This window comes from Taudactylus pleione, unplaced genomic scaffold (assembly GCF_031769625.1).
Source record: "Taudactylus pleione unplaced genomic scaffold, aTauple2 ptg000497l, whole genome shotgun sequence".
In the NCBI taxonomy this organism is placed as follows: Eukaryota; Metazoa; Chordata; class Amphibia; order Anura; family Myobatrachidae; genus Taudactylus; species Taudactylus pleione.
Genome location: NW_028284899.1, coordinates 2,500,399 through 2,514,747, shown reverse-complemented (window position 1 = coordinate 2,514,747; position 14,349 = coordinate 2,500,399). Strand labels below are relative to the sequence as shown.

Genomic DNA, 14,349 nt, shown 5'->3' with positions numbered 1-14,349 from the left:
TTCTGAGTGAGGTCTGACCTGCCTTATCTGATTGTTTTGCTATGTTGCCCTAGTATACGGATGTAAGGGGAAGTGGGCGTCCTTATGTCGGGCTGCGATTAGTTTTACTGTTTTTGATTACGGGGCGTATAATTTTTAACACTGATCTGCAGCTAGCTAATGGTTTGTATAAATTGGATACAGTGTATTCACATTGTGTATATTAGTCTTCTATGTTTACTTGCCTAATGGTTACTGTGTCCATATTGTTGTTTATTTCCTTAAACTGACACATTTCATGTGATGTTATGATATTCTGGAAGTGTTGTGCACAATAAATGTCATACGTACTCGACTGAACATTTGAGACATTTAATCTAGTTTTCTTAGGGATAACTGTGTAGTTAGGATTTGTTTGTTTGTTTTTTCATTATATGTTTTTGCTTGTGGAAAGCAATATATTATTCTGCCTCTTGGCAATGCTGCAACCGTGTGCAAACACGAACCTGTGCTGCATGTAAGGTTTTTCCTGTATACAAAATAATGTGCCCGTGTGTGCCAGCCAGGATGCAGTTATTAGACCGGCGGCCAGGATGCCGCCGGTCTAAATCCCGATGGCTAAAGCCCGACACGGGACTTAAGATAGGCGTCGAATACCGACGCCTATCTTAATCTCGACGTTGGAATGCAGTAGGACGCCGTCCCGAATAAGGTAAGTCCAGGGCATCTTAGCAGTTAGCCATGGGGGGGAGGGTCAGATTTAGGCACCACTGGGGGGAGGTTAGGGTGCGGGAAGGGGGGGGGTTAGGTTTAGGCACTCCCGGGGGGACTTAGGGTTATGCACCACCCTGGGAGTCTTAGGGTTAGGCACCACAAAGGGAGGGAGAGGGGATGGTTAGGATATTTACCAGCCCCAGTCAGGATCTCCTCCTGTTGGGCTTTCGCAGTCAGGATTTGAAAAAGCCGCCTGTATTTCAATCCCATTCCGTACCAGCCCTATGGGATAACTGTTATATATGGGATAAGTGTTATATATCAAGTTGGTTCCAACAAAGTGTCTGTAGGGTCTATGCTGCAGGATTCCCGACAAGCCTGTTGTAGAAAAAGCAGTACAAAAAACTAGGAATAACGTTAATGATGGCGTTTCCCCTTTACATTCTTCTCTTGCAGTTTGAAGAGATGACCTCTGAAGTGGACATGAATAAGGAGCTGGCTGTGAATCGTTTGCAGGAACTGGAGAAGCTGAGGCAGGACTTACAGGAAGTGACCACAGAGAACCAGGAGCTGCAGGTACCTTCCACCTTCCTGTGTTCTCATTGCTGCCCTTTCTTGTGCTGGGGTTCCTCTGCCATCCCTGGGAGCTGTAGGCATAAAGAGAAACTGGAGAAACCAAAATACTTTGTTGGGTACTTTTGACCATGAATGCAAGTTTAGCTGTTGGGTTCTTTTACAACTGTTTTTTTTGCCGGTTGGGTAGGGGATCCCGGCGGTCAGAAGCTTGATGCCCAGAGGTAAGGTGCCTAACCCTATCCCACCTTTCCCGCAACCTAACCTTAACCCCACCACCCACAGCCTAACACTAACTTTCCCCACCCCCACAGCCTAACTCTAACCTCCCCCCGCAGCCTAATCCTTCCCCTAGTGCCTTACCCCTAACCCTAAACATGACCCTCACCCTAATACTTACCGGTCGGGCTTCTGGCGCTGATGTTGTGAGCGCCAGTACCCGACTGCCAGGATGTCAACTACATCCCGTTTTTGCTGCCTCAATTAGTCTGTAAGAAGTCCAACTGAAGAGGAACCAAAATGTTTCTATCAAATCTGCCTGGTATTTGCTGAACTATTTTATATTTTTTTTAACTCTTAATTAAAAACCCAGTATATTTCACATTTTCATGGATTTGGCTTTTAAAAGAGAACATGGGCACTATCTGGTTAATACCCACTCCTCAATAGCAGCCTTTGCTGTATATACTGGCAGCAGAGAGAAAGCGGGCATGCAGACAGTCAGATGATAAATTGTAACACTAGATATTGCAAGTAACATTGTTCTGAAGGATGGGGTATGGAACCTCCTTTAGGACTTGGGCACTTTTAAAATATTCAATGTCTTGCTCCTATAATTTCTGTGTCCTCACCCTGTAGGAATCTCTGACTGCCCACAGGACGGGGCCTATTTTTCTGATGCTGCATGTGCGACTTTTGTTTTGTGTTTAATTTAATTGCGAACTCCTCTACTTACTTGATACCATGGCTGCTGCTGTTTTGAATGCGGCAACCTCACTGGGCTGTCTCAAAACCAGAGCTGGCTGAGGAAGTGCCGTTGTGTGTGTGTGCAGCCACACGCTCTCGACGTAGCATGCTTCCATCCAAGGGACCCCCTTGGCTGCAGGTTCAGTTGGTGAACAGGGGCTTCGTGTTGTAACCAGTGTAGTAACTAGGGTATTTGGAGCCCAGGGCAAGTTAAAAAACTGAGCCCCCCCCCAGGTATGTGTTCGTGGCCACTGAAAAATGGGGACGTGTCAACATGACAATCCACCATTTCTTGTCACTCTGGGAACATTCCATTCCCTATGCACCCTAATGCCCCCAGTAGGAGCGCCCCTCTTGCAATGTCCACTCTAGTAGTGCCCCTTATGCAATGTCTCCAGTAGCAGTGCCCCCTTATAAAGTACCCTCAGTAGTAGCACCCCTTATGCATTGCCCCTTGTGCAGTTCCCCCAGTAGTGCACCCTTATACAGTACCCCAGTAGCGGTACCCCCTGTGCAGTGCCCCCAATAGTGCCTCTTATACAGTGCCCCCAGTAGTGGTCCCCCCCTATGCAGTGCCACTTTTAAAGTGCGGCAAGGAGTGGTCTACCCTATGCAGTGCCCCCAGTAGTGGTCCCCCCTATGCAGTGCCCTTTATAAAGTGCACCAAGGAGTGGTCTACCCTATGCAGTGCCCCCAGTAGTGGTCCCCCCTATGCAGTGCCCTTTATAAAGTGCACCAAGGAGTGGTCTACCCTATGCAGTGCCCCCAATAGTGGTCCCCCCTATGCAGGGCCCCCAGCAGTAGTCTTCCCTCCCCCCCATGCAGTGCTCCAAGTAGTGGTGCCCCCAGTAGTAGCCCGCTATGCAGTGTCCCCAGTAGTGGTCCTCCTATATAGAACAAAGACACACACACACACACACAAAAACACTTACCTGAATCTCCGGACCTGCGCCCACCGCCGTCCCCTCCTCCTCCCTCCCACTCCGTGCAGTACGCACTACACCCACTGCCATAGACCGCGGCCGGCGGCGCCCACCTCGGCTCGCGACCCAGGGCACGTGCCCTGTTCGACTCCCCCCTAGTTACGCCACTGGTTGTAACTGCAGCATTGGGCAGGTACAGCAGTGGCCTATTATTCACTGGGGGAGTGGCCAGGTCAGTGTTCTATCTCCCTGCAATGTTGTGAGGGAAAGTATTGAAGACTGGCACAGAGTGCAGCCTCTGGGGCAAGCTTGTGTGGCATGATTCTGTTGGGGGCAGCCTCTCAATGGTTGTGTTTTATGGTGCAGACCTCCAGACACTTTAGGGAAGATTCAGAGTTGTACCCAATGGTTAGGTGTGTAGATTGGCTGCAGCCCAGTTAGAATAAGAAATAAAGGTGACACACTAGGTGTAGGTCAATCTCCAGCCGGGATGTTTTCTCAGAGCAAGCTTAGTATGGGATGTGCAGTGATTCTATATTGGATGAATAAAATACAGTGTGTCAAGCTGCAAGGTACCTTTATCTGGTGTTGCCGGAAAGGTGACTATGAATAAGTCTTGGACCTTAGATGTAGATAGTGGCTACCGGCTGGACTTCATTGGGGCAGCCGATGGGCAGACTGTATGGTCCCAGTGCGTGTCTCAGCTGTGGTAGAGCTGAATGTGGATGTGATTTGAGCCAGTGTCACTGGTCTGTTACCACGGCCAATTCTGGCCAGACGTGGTAGGTCACGATCATTAAGCGCCTGTGATCGGCCACTGCCCGTGGTAATGCCTTCCATGAGGTTTTCCCTGTACATACGTGACACTGCAGATTGAGGAATGTTAAATATCCGCACGACTTCGGAAATTGAATGTCACATCAGTCGCCTTTTCGCCTTAGCCGGTGTACAGACTGACTCATGATATGTCAGATTAAACCTCATGCAGGTCTGGTATGTTGACGTTCCCTACTATTACCTTTACATACTGCTATTCCATGAGTTTTTGGCACTTCAGTGTATTTATAAATGTGCTACCTCATTGGGAGACACAGAGCGCCCACCCATTTACACTCTAGTATTGTTTTTTTTTTTTCTTCTAAGTTCTCTTCCTCTCCCTGTGCAGCTTGGTTAGAAGGATAGCTGAGTTCCCTGCAGTCTTTGGGACGCACTTAAGGTGCCTATCCAGTAGACGATTAAAATGAGTGATTTAACGATAACGATATCTATATCGTTCGATAATCGTTCAAAAATCATTTGCAGATTGTTTAAAAAATTGGTCTTTTAGACATTTATCATCGTGCAAACATGCTGGTCAACCTGATGATAACGTCAGGTTGAGCATGTTTGTAGATGATTGATGAGCCTGCACTGAACGGCTGCTTGTTCAGTGCAGGCTCATCACAGACTGACAAACGACTGCACGATTACAATGTCGTAATTGTGCAGTCTTTTGCCTGTTTTCTACTTGATAGGCACCTTAACCGTCCATGTTTTCCATATCTCCTTCCTGGAGCACAGATGGTTCTAATTATTTCGCTCATGATTCTGCGAGGAGTCCTGGAAAACGTGCACTGTTAGTGTGTCCTGAGGAATGTTTTTGAAAAGCACTGATTTATATAACCTACACATATCACGCAGCGATTTACAGGGAATATTTAGCCAATTACATCAGTTCCTGCCCCAGTGGAGCTTACACTCTATATCCCTACACATGGACACACACAAATGCATATACAGTAGGGTTATTTTTTTTTGTCAGAATCAAGTTAACCTTCCAGTTTTTGTATTGTGGAAGGAAACCAGAGCACCCGGAGGAAAGCTAGAGATTTGGCTTGTGTACACCACTAGGTGGCAGTAATGTGGTTGGAGTATCTAATGGTGCGTACGATAAAAATGAAAGATATGAACGATAACGATATCATTCATCGTTTTATCATCCATATAGTTGATTAAGTACCCACCAACTTACCAACGATGCCCGTTCCCGCATGGATGATAACAATATCATCCATCGGCCATGAATGCAGGCCAACCTGGTCAATATAGTTGTCTCTCCATAGGAGTCTGCAGTCGTTGATCATGGGTCGTTGGTGGTTTTTTGGTGTGTGGATGAACGATATCATTCATCCAGCACACCAGGATTTTTAAAGGGAGATCGTCGAGAGATATCGTTATCACTGACGATCGTCCCGCGTGTACGCACCATAACCTACTACTCTGAACTTTGTATAGTCTTGTCTAAGCTTTGTCTTATGCAGACCACATGATTTTCTTTAACACTTTCCCTTACTGCAACCTTAGGGCCTGTTTCAGAGCCGCTCGCAAAAAGTAAGCGCTCGCTCTGAACCAGGGCGGCCGTTTTTTTAAAGAAAAAACGGCCCCCTAGCCGCTTGCTAAGCTGTGAGCTTCCTGCAATATTAGAGCAGGAAGCTCACTACTGACATCACAAGTGATGTCAGTAGGGCCGCCCTCAAACAGCAGGCGTTCCTTCAGGAACGCCTCCGTTTGGCCAGCCAGCACCCCCTCCCCGCCTACAAAACAGGGCGAGTTGTCGATCAACATCGACAGCCGCCCCGTTTGTAGCGAGCCCCGGAGCGAGTGAATTTCTCACTCGCTCCGGGGCTTGCGCACGCCGAGCGTGCGCAATGCCCCATCATTGACCCGCTTGCGAGCGGGTCTGAATCAGGCCCTTAGACAGCAACTTTTATCATAGTTTGAAGAGAAGTTCTATAATTTGTTTCCAATAACACTGAAGCCTGGGCAGTTCCATATAAAACACCTTTTCAATGCGGGTGTTGTATGATATGTCGGCAGTCATGGTGTCAAAGAGAATGTCGATATGGTTATAATTCGACGTTGATCATGTAGGCACTGATGAATTGTCGATATATTGTCTCTGGTAACTTAGCGGAGACTTACCTGTTCCCAACCTTCCACAGGCTGCAGCGGCTCCAGCAGTGTTTTCCGTGTCCCGGCGGTCATGTGAATGCCGCTTCCGATAGTCATCTGATGCTCCAGCGCTCCTAACCTCCCTCTAGTGCCTAACCCTCTAGTTCCGCAGCCTAACCCTAATGTTGACATTCTTACAATGTGCTGGGATAGTAGGGCTACCTAATTAAATGTGTGCTGGGATAGTAGGACTACCTAATTAAATGTGTAAAGGTGCCTACACCCTAGAAGATGTGCTCACGCTTGGTGGGCTGGGGCTCTCAGAAGGTCGGTGTATGCCCTAGTGCAGCTGGTGGCGCTTCACAGGGAGACCAAGTTCGAGCTTGGGTATTCCCTCATCGCTGGCATGTGCTTTGGTTCCTCTATAGGGTTAAGTTCCCAGCCAAGGTATGTCCCGCTCTGGGTCTGTGCTTTGCAGCGTGCGGCATCACAACTTACGTCAGGTTCCTCTGTTTTGGCGTGTTTCCTCTGCTGTGCGAGGAGCAGGTCGAGGGCCCCATTAGCAGTTTCACAAAGGAAAGACCTTGTGCAGACTTGCGCTGTCCCGAGGGAATAGGAACTGCTGTCTTTTCTGCCTCATTGCTGCTGCTCATCACTCTGTTGGCAGTTTTAGTTATGGATTCCCAAGCGGTGGCTCGGGGCCTGTCCAAGTGTTGGCGACGGAAAGTCATTACTTTCCCTTCGGCGAATCTCTCCAGTCTCATCATGGAGGCTTAGGAGACGCTTGATTCGGAGGGCTCGTTTCGCTGCTTCAAGTGAATTGAGTGTCCAAGGCAGAAGAACCTTGGACGGTAGTCACTGCGGTGGCCGTTCAGACCGCTACATGCCCCTTCCTAGGCAGGGCTCAGCATTTAGTGGGGATCTGCTAGATAGACCTTGGAGAGTGGTCTCCGGTCTCGTTTGATAGGTTCTTGGGTCATTATCCAGCCCTGGCGAGCCCTGACATGGGTGGCGTGAGCTTTGTTCACTACTGCTGCCGACTTTGTCGTGGGGCTTCACGGTGATTCACCCTGGCAGGACATGCGCGGCAAGCTCTGTGTGGCAGGCCAGGCAAGAAGAGGCACAGGCAGCTTCCGAGTTGTCAGCTACGGCCGGTTTGGCTTAATGGGCCCTTTGGCTCTACTCTTCGCATATGCGTTCTTTGCCGGATTGTTCCTTACACTATCAACGGTTTGGAATCATTTTCTCTTAAGCAGGCTGGGGAACACTGCGATCCCTCCCTCCCGCTCAGTCGTGCCAGGTGTTTGGTTCTTGACCAATCTTCTCCCTACTGATTTGTTTAGTTGCTCTAACAGTTTCACAGGGTTCCTGCTATTCCTCTCTGGACTATGTTAAAGAAGTACTGGGATTGTGGGATTCCAGGGGGGGAAGAGCTTACTTTTTAACGATAGTTTAATTTAAGTGCCAGCTCCAGCCCCAACCTACAGTCCCATTGTCCATCGTTCCCCAGCCTGCTCAAGAGAAAAGGATTCAACAGTATGTTGACCAAAAATCCTATTTTTGCTGTACTATATCTTATTGAACAAATAATTAAAAGTTATGTTTTAAAAACTATAATTAAGCATAATCTAATTTGCAAAAGCGTGCCCCCACACAGGAGTTCTCTCTTTCTCTATAATCTCAATATAGGATTACCTGTTTATTTACATTCCAACAATGTCAACACTTCACGTCTCAGTATTACGTGTTGCCTGTCAACATTTTAATGTGTTAGTATTAGGGATGTCAGGGACCCATCTGATGAGGTTCACCTTGACTTGGTGGATGGGCACGCATTTTTGGCCAAACGTGCTAAAATCCTCATCTATGCTCCATGTCATTTCTTGTGCCCATCAGTATTTTTATTGCTCAGAGTGTGCACCTGTATTTTCATGCATGGTAGCACCTCTTATTAATTATGTATGCAGTCCAAGCCACGCCCCCCCTCTGACATTTTAATAATGTCAACATCATAACTGTCGTCATTAATGGCGACCTAATGTTCATTTAAGACAAACATCTGTACAGAAGAGAAGAGAACTTAGTGAGTCTGCCAGTAGTACTGTATAATCTGTGTGTTTTTAAGATGAAATGGGATAAATTGTTTGTTTTTTCAGGAATCCGAGTTTTCCTGTAAGATGCAAGTGACCATTTTTTTTTTTTTCATCCTCCTTGTTCTCTTCCCTGTTCCGTCAAGGTTGAGCTAGCGAGTGCAGTGGAGGAAAACGTGCGCTTGTCCCCGGAGTATCGCTGCATGCAGTCTCAGTTTTCTGTCCTCTACAATGAATCACTGCAGCTAAAGGCCCAGTTGGACGAAGCTCGCTCCTTACTGCATGGCACGCGCTCCAACCATCATCGTCAGCTGGAGCTCATTGAGGTGAGTGTGCTTCCGAGTGATTTACCTACCTGCTTCTGATTATATAAAGTATAAGTATGATGAATGGACTTTAGTTTTTTGGGTGGTCTTGTTTTTACAAGGAGCTGGCCCTATTTATCCTCCCTTCCACTCTCCTTAATCTAAACCTGGTTCTGCAGGCTGCTCCTTTGAGTCCCTTCATTCTGTTCTGTGTGTCTCTGCTGACTCTGTTCTGTGTGTCTCTGCTGACTCTGTTCTGTGTGTCTCTGCTGACTCTGTTCTGTGTGTCTCTGCTGACTCTGTTCTGTGTGTCTCTGCTGACTCTGGGCCTGATTCAGAGCCGCTCGTAAGCGGCCGCTCGTTCGTTCCGAGCGTTGATTGCCCAACTGCGCATGCGTACGGATCATAATACGCATGCGCGAACCAGTCATTGCGGCCGAAATTCGCTTGTTCGCTAAATAGTGAATACCTGCTAATATGAGTGACAAGAGGAGGCGTATGTGGGTGGTAACAGGGGAAGGTGCTTGAAAACGGGGTGTGGAGATCCGAACGTAGGCGTGCTTAAAGGTCAAAACAGGCGTTTTATGGGTGTGCATAATTAATACAGCAGCGTCATTGACCACGTCATTGGGTTATTTTATAGTCAGAACTGCTCGCAAGATTGTGGTAGGAAAAACCAACCACAAGAATAGCGAGCAGTTAGGCTGGTCGATGTACTCGATTAATCTAATAAATAGCGGACATGACGTAGGATGCGAGCGTCCAGGGGGCGTAGTTATCCAAAAAACGACCGCAAGTTTTGTTCGCTCGTTCAGACATAGAGGCGTAAACAGACCGCAAAGAGCGAACGGTTCATTTGAATAGCCACCCCCATTTCCTGAACGACCGTCCGCAAATTACGTCCGGCTCTGAATCAGGCCCTCTGTTCTGTGTGTCTCTGCTGACTCTGTTCTGTGTGTCTCTGCTGACTCTGTTCTGTGTGTCTCTGCTGGCTCTGTTCTGTGTGTCTCTGTTCTGTGTGTCTCTGCTGACTCTGTTCTGTGTGTCTCTGCTGACTCTGTTCTGTGCGTCTCTGCTGACTCTGTTCTGTGCGTCTCTGCTGACTCTGTTCTGTGCGTCTCTGCTGACTCTGTTCTGTGCGTCTCTGCTGACTCTGTTCTGTGTGTCTCTGTTCTGTGTGTCTCTGCTGACTCTGTTCTGTGCGTCTCTGCTGACTCTGTTCTGTGCGTCTCTGCTGACTCTGTTCTGTGCGTCTCTGCTGACTCTGTTCTGTGCGTCTCTGCTGACTCTGTTCTGTGCTTCTCTGCTGACTCTGTTCTGTGCGTCTCTGCTGACTCTGTTCTGTGTGTCTCTGTTCTGTGTGTCTCTGCTGACTCTGTTCTGTGTGTCTCTGTTCTGTGTGTCTCTGCTGACTCTGTTCTGTGCGTCTCTGCTGACTCTGTTCTGTGCGTCTCTGCTGACTCTGTTCTGTGCGTCTCTGCTGACTCTGTTCTGTGCGTCTCTGCTGACTCTGTTCTGTGCGTCTCTGCTGACTCTGTTCTGTGCTTCTCTGCTGACTCTGTTCTGTGCGTCTCTGCTGACTCTGTTCTGTGTGTCTCTGTTCTGTGCGTCTCTGCTGACTCTGTTCTGTGTGTCTCTGTTCTGTGTGTCTCTGCTGACTCTGTTCTGTGCGTCTCTGCTGACTCTGTTCTGTGCGTCTCTGCTGACTCTGTTCTGTGCTTCTCTGCTGACTCTGTTCTGTGCATCTCTGCTGACTCTGTTCTGTGTGTCTCTGTTCTGTGTGTCTCTGCTGACTCTGTTCTGTGTGTCTCTGCTGACAGCTTTCCCATACAGCTCTATACCTGGTTGTCCATGAGAACAAGGTGGTACTTTTGTATTCTTCGCTTGTGCCAATATAAGGTTTTCTATGGGTTTCACCAACAAGAAGGTAGTGGTGCCATACTTGTCTCCTGCAACAGTTTTATCATGACCAAATAGCAAACCTGTGGCAAGGCATGCTGGAATGTATAGTTCTACAACAGATTGGGGGCTTCTTATTGTCCACCCTTGCCTTTCAGTATAGTTTCCATGTAAAACCACACTGACTTCTCATTATGTATCTAGTTGTCTGTGTGTACTAAACATAAATGTATGCAGTTGCCCTTTACATTGGTCCACTGAGGTATTCTGTTCCCTGGCTATCTTGCAGCGGGATGAGGTGGCCCTACAGAAGAAGGTACGCACAGAGGTGATTCAGCTGGAGGACACGCTTGCTCAAGTACGGAAGGAATACGAGATGCTTAGGATTGAGTTTGAGCAGACTCTGGCTGCCAATGAACAGGCGGGTATGTCATACGCATGGCAAATTATGCAAATAAACCATGATCTCCATTTCCAGTAATCAGCTTACATAGTACAGAGAGGGAAATGACAAGCTAATACGGCATAGTAGAGATGTACACTGTACATTAACAGTGGGAGAGCGCCAAAGAGGCAAAGGATGATGGGTAACTGTACAGAGACGCCACAGATGCACTATTGGGGGTCATGTGCTGGCTACTTAGTGAAATCTGGAAGCAAATGTGAATTTTTGCTGTGGGTAATGCTCCACCTCATTGAGCAAGTGCCAACGACTCCCGTTTTGTGCCCCCATTATGTCTTCACAGTCCTGTACCCTTGTCCAGGCATTGTCCAGACACTGCAAGGGCTTAATATCAGTCAGAGGGTTCTGCTGTGCAGCTTGACAGGCAGACAGGTAGTTGTCAGAACCCCGGTGAAAGATAAGCACCCCTATTAATGGCAATTCGTCTGTTTAATTGTTCATTTAATGTACACTGTATGATTGTTTTTTTTTTTAAATGTAGGTCCTATCAACCGGGAGATGAGGCATTTGATCAGCAGCCTACAGAACCACAATCATCAGCTAAAGGGTGAGGTGCTACGGTACAAGAGGCGCCTGCGGGAAATCCAAGTGGACATTAATAAAGTAAGTCCGAGGGGAATGTGAGCAATGCTCATCAAAGTGGCAGCGGTATGACATTTATTCTTCATTCATCTCCCAGGTCCGTGCTCGCGCTACCAGCGGCCTCTTCCTGCTGCCCACACAGTCCAGCGTGGAGGAGGTTCGGGAAGAAACCGTTGAAATAAAGATCGAGCCTGAAGAAAGTGCCCCCCCGACGCCAGCCCCAACTCCTGTTGTAGAGATTGTTCCGAAGCGCGAGGAGGAGGAGGTGCAGCAACAGCAGCAGCAGAGAGACAGGCGGGAGAGGGAAAAAGAGCGGGAAAGGGATCGCGGGCGGGAGAAAGACCGAGGAGACAGCTCCAAGGAGAAACCAAAGCATGAACCAGACTCAAAGCGCAAGGAAGCTGAAAGCGTCAAACAGATGAAGGCCGAATTAAAGTGAGATAACAGGGCTCAATGCATCATTAGTCTGACCTTTAACCTTATTAGGAGCGAAAATAAAATATTTAAAATAATTGTCAGGTATAAATTAATATTTAAACTGTAAAATAGTATGATTTACTGCGCTTGAGATATGTTTCAGCTGCTCAGCCAGTTTCAGCGTGTACAATAAAATAAAAATATTTTTGACGAGCGCTTGATTAGGTAAAAATGTGTATGTATATTATTTAATGTCTGATCCTTATACAACGTGTGCTGTGGGCTGTAATTTTTATTTTTTTTCTTGCTTTTGTGAAGTAATTTTTGTTCCATAATATGTATAGACCTCTATAAGGCAATTTGTCTCCCTCTGACATTTCTTTTTTTCCTGTCACACATTGATTAATTGTCAGATGCCATAAACCTTTGTCAGTGACTCAGCAGTACCTTGAAAAGCAAATTATTATTTTTTTTTCCATTATTGATATTTATTATTATCATATTATTTATCTTTTCCAATCAGCTGTAAGTGTATAGCAACCAAATGATTGTTAACTTGTTATAGCAGTAGCATTTAATGTATTCAGTGCTGTAAGCTTATAGTGGCCAATCAGATATTAACTTTGATCAATCTAGTTTAAGTTGAACCAATGAAAACCGGTATATGATTTGTTACTATTAAAACAAAACGATTTGCTGTTCCAGAACATCTCTGCTTTAGAATCTTGTTAATAAATCAGCTTCTATGTATCTCTCCAGTGCTTAGTCATCTATCCCCTCTTCTTTATATGCTAGGCGAGTGCAGGAGTCGCTACGAGACATGAAGCTGCTATTGGATATGTATCGCTCAGCGCCCAAGGAACAGAGAGACAAGGTTCAGCTCATGGCGGCTGAGAGAAAAAGCAAAGCTGAGGTAAGGAGGAAAGGAATAGGTTTCGTGCAAGGTACTGGGAGTTATTATGCTAGAGCACAGGTTCTCAAACTTGGTCCTCAGGACCCCAAACAGTGCATGTTTTCCAGGTCTCCTCACAGAATCACAAGTGAAATAATTAGCTCCACCTGTGTATTTTTTAAAAGTTGTTGGTGAGTAATGAATACACCTGTGCACCAGCTAGGTGACTTGGAAAACATGAACTGTGTGGGGTCCTGAGGACTGATTTTGAGAACCTCTGTGCTATACAATTTCACAAATTGGCCCTCATCATTTCCAGTTTATTACCTCTGGCTATGTGTTTTGCAAGGAATTACATATCCCTAACTAACTAACTAACTAACTAACTAACTAACTAACTAACTAACCCTCTGTAGTATGTAAGAATACCCCAGCCATATTGCCTCCCCTCATGCCTGCTTTCTGTACCAACACCGCCACCTGCAGGTCATATTCTGTACTTCACATGGCATAAAACGTTTAACCACGCCCCCTCTCAGCAGATCCTTATGTTGCTCTATTATTATGGCAAATGGATGACGATGTGAACGTCCCTTTTTCATTTCCTATATACTGCTGTCTTTATCAGTTGGAAGAGCTGCGCCAGCGACACAGAGAGTTGGAGGAGAGAGAGCGTAGAGACAGCAAAAAAATGGCGGATGAGGACGCCCTGCGCCGAATGAGAGCGGCTGAAGAGCAGACCGAGGTGCTGCAAAAGAGACTGTCCACAGCCAAACAAGTGAGTGGAGATACCAGGGAATATCTGCTTCCACCCCATTTTAGATGAATGTGAAATATATGGCTACAAATGTATATTAATTGTAGGAAGTAAACATTAACAAATAGTGATTCTTGAGTAATAGCAGTTACACCAATGAGAGAACCTGAGGGAAATGTGACCACCCTGCTTATTATAGGTCTCCCAGGAAGGAATCTGAGATAATTATGTGATTACCCTGCTTATAATATTGCTCACAAGTATATCACACCGAGCAGAGACAAATGTGTGACCATCCTGTGTATTTACTAGGGTATCACTTAGAGGGAAACATAGTGTTTATTCTAGGTGCGGGGTAGGGCGCCAGACCATATAAAGGGCACTCTAGCGTGCGTGCGAAAAGGGGCGTGGCCACGAGAAGGTGTCTTTATAACATGCCCCCTTTTCATCACTCTTGGGGGGGCGTACCCAGCACTTACAGACATGCTGGACATCTATTTGGCAGTGAGCACTGCACCGCAATTATTCCCACCCGCGGGACACTGTAGCCCACTTTTGCGGACAGCACCCAGCATGTTGTTTTAGCGGGGCGCCGGCAGGGCGCATTCTGCCCTTTTGAAATTGGGCAGGACGCAGTGCCCTGCTAAAAACAGCCTAGCAGGAACACTAGAAAATACATGACCTTCCTGCTTATTATATGTTTCACAATATGTAACACTCCGTAGTAGGGAGTCCGAAAAAAGAGATCTGATCAGCCTGCATATAATAATTTGCACTATATTAGACCTAGAGAAAAACTGAGAGACATTCCTTACATACTTAATATCGGGTAGGCCAGTGATGAGGTGCCTTTATGTA

At 46.8% G+C, this 14,349-nt stretch overlaps 1 protein-coding gene across 2 annotated transcripts in view; it reads left to right on the top strand.

Annotated features, from left to right (window-relative positions):
* The window catches only part of RNF20 (ring finger protein 20), a 32,176-nt gene that overhangs the window by 10,906 nt on the left and 6,921 nt on the right, over positions 1 to 14,349 (top strand). For both annotated transcript variants that reach the window (XM_088449855.1, XM_088449856.1), the window contains exons 9-15: positions 1,150 to 1,269; positions 8,323 to 8,502; positions 10,670 to 10,805; positions 11,325 to 11,446; positions 11,523 to 11,860; positions 12,638 to 12,755; positions 13,363 to 13,512. In XM_088449855.1, coding sequence (XP_088305981.1) covers positions 1,150 to 1,269; positions 8,323 to 8,502; positions 10,670 to 10,805; positions 11,325 to 11,446; positions 11,523 to 11,860; positions 12,638 to 12,755; positions 13,363 to 13,512 — 1,164 coding nt within the window. The remainder of the gene's footprint in view (positions 1 to 1,149; positions 1,270 to 8,322; positions 8,503 to 10,669; positions 10,806 to 11,324; positions 11,447 to 11,522; positions 11,861 to 12,637; positions 12,756 to 13,362; positions 13,513 to 14,349) is intronic.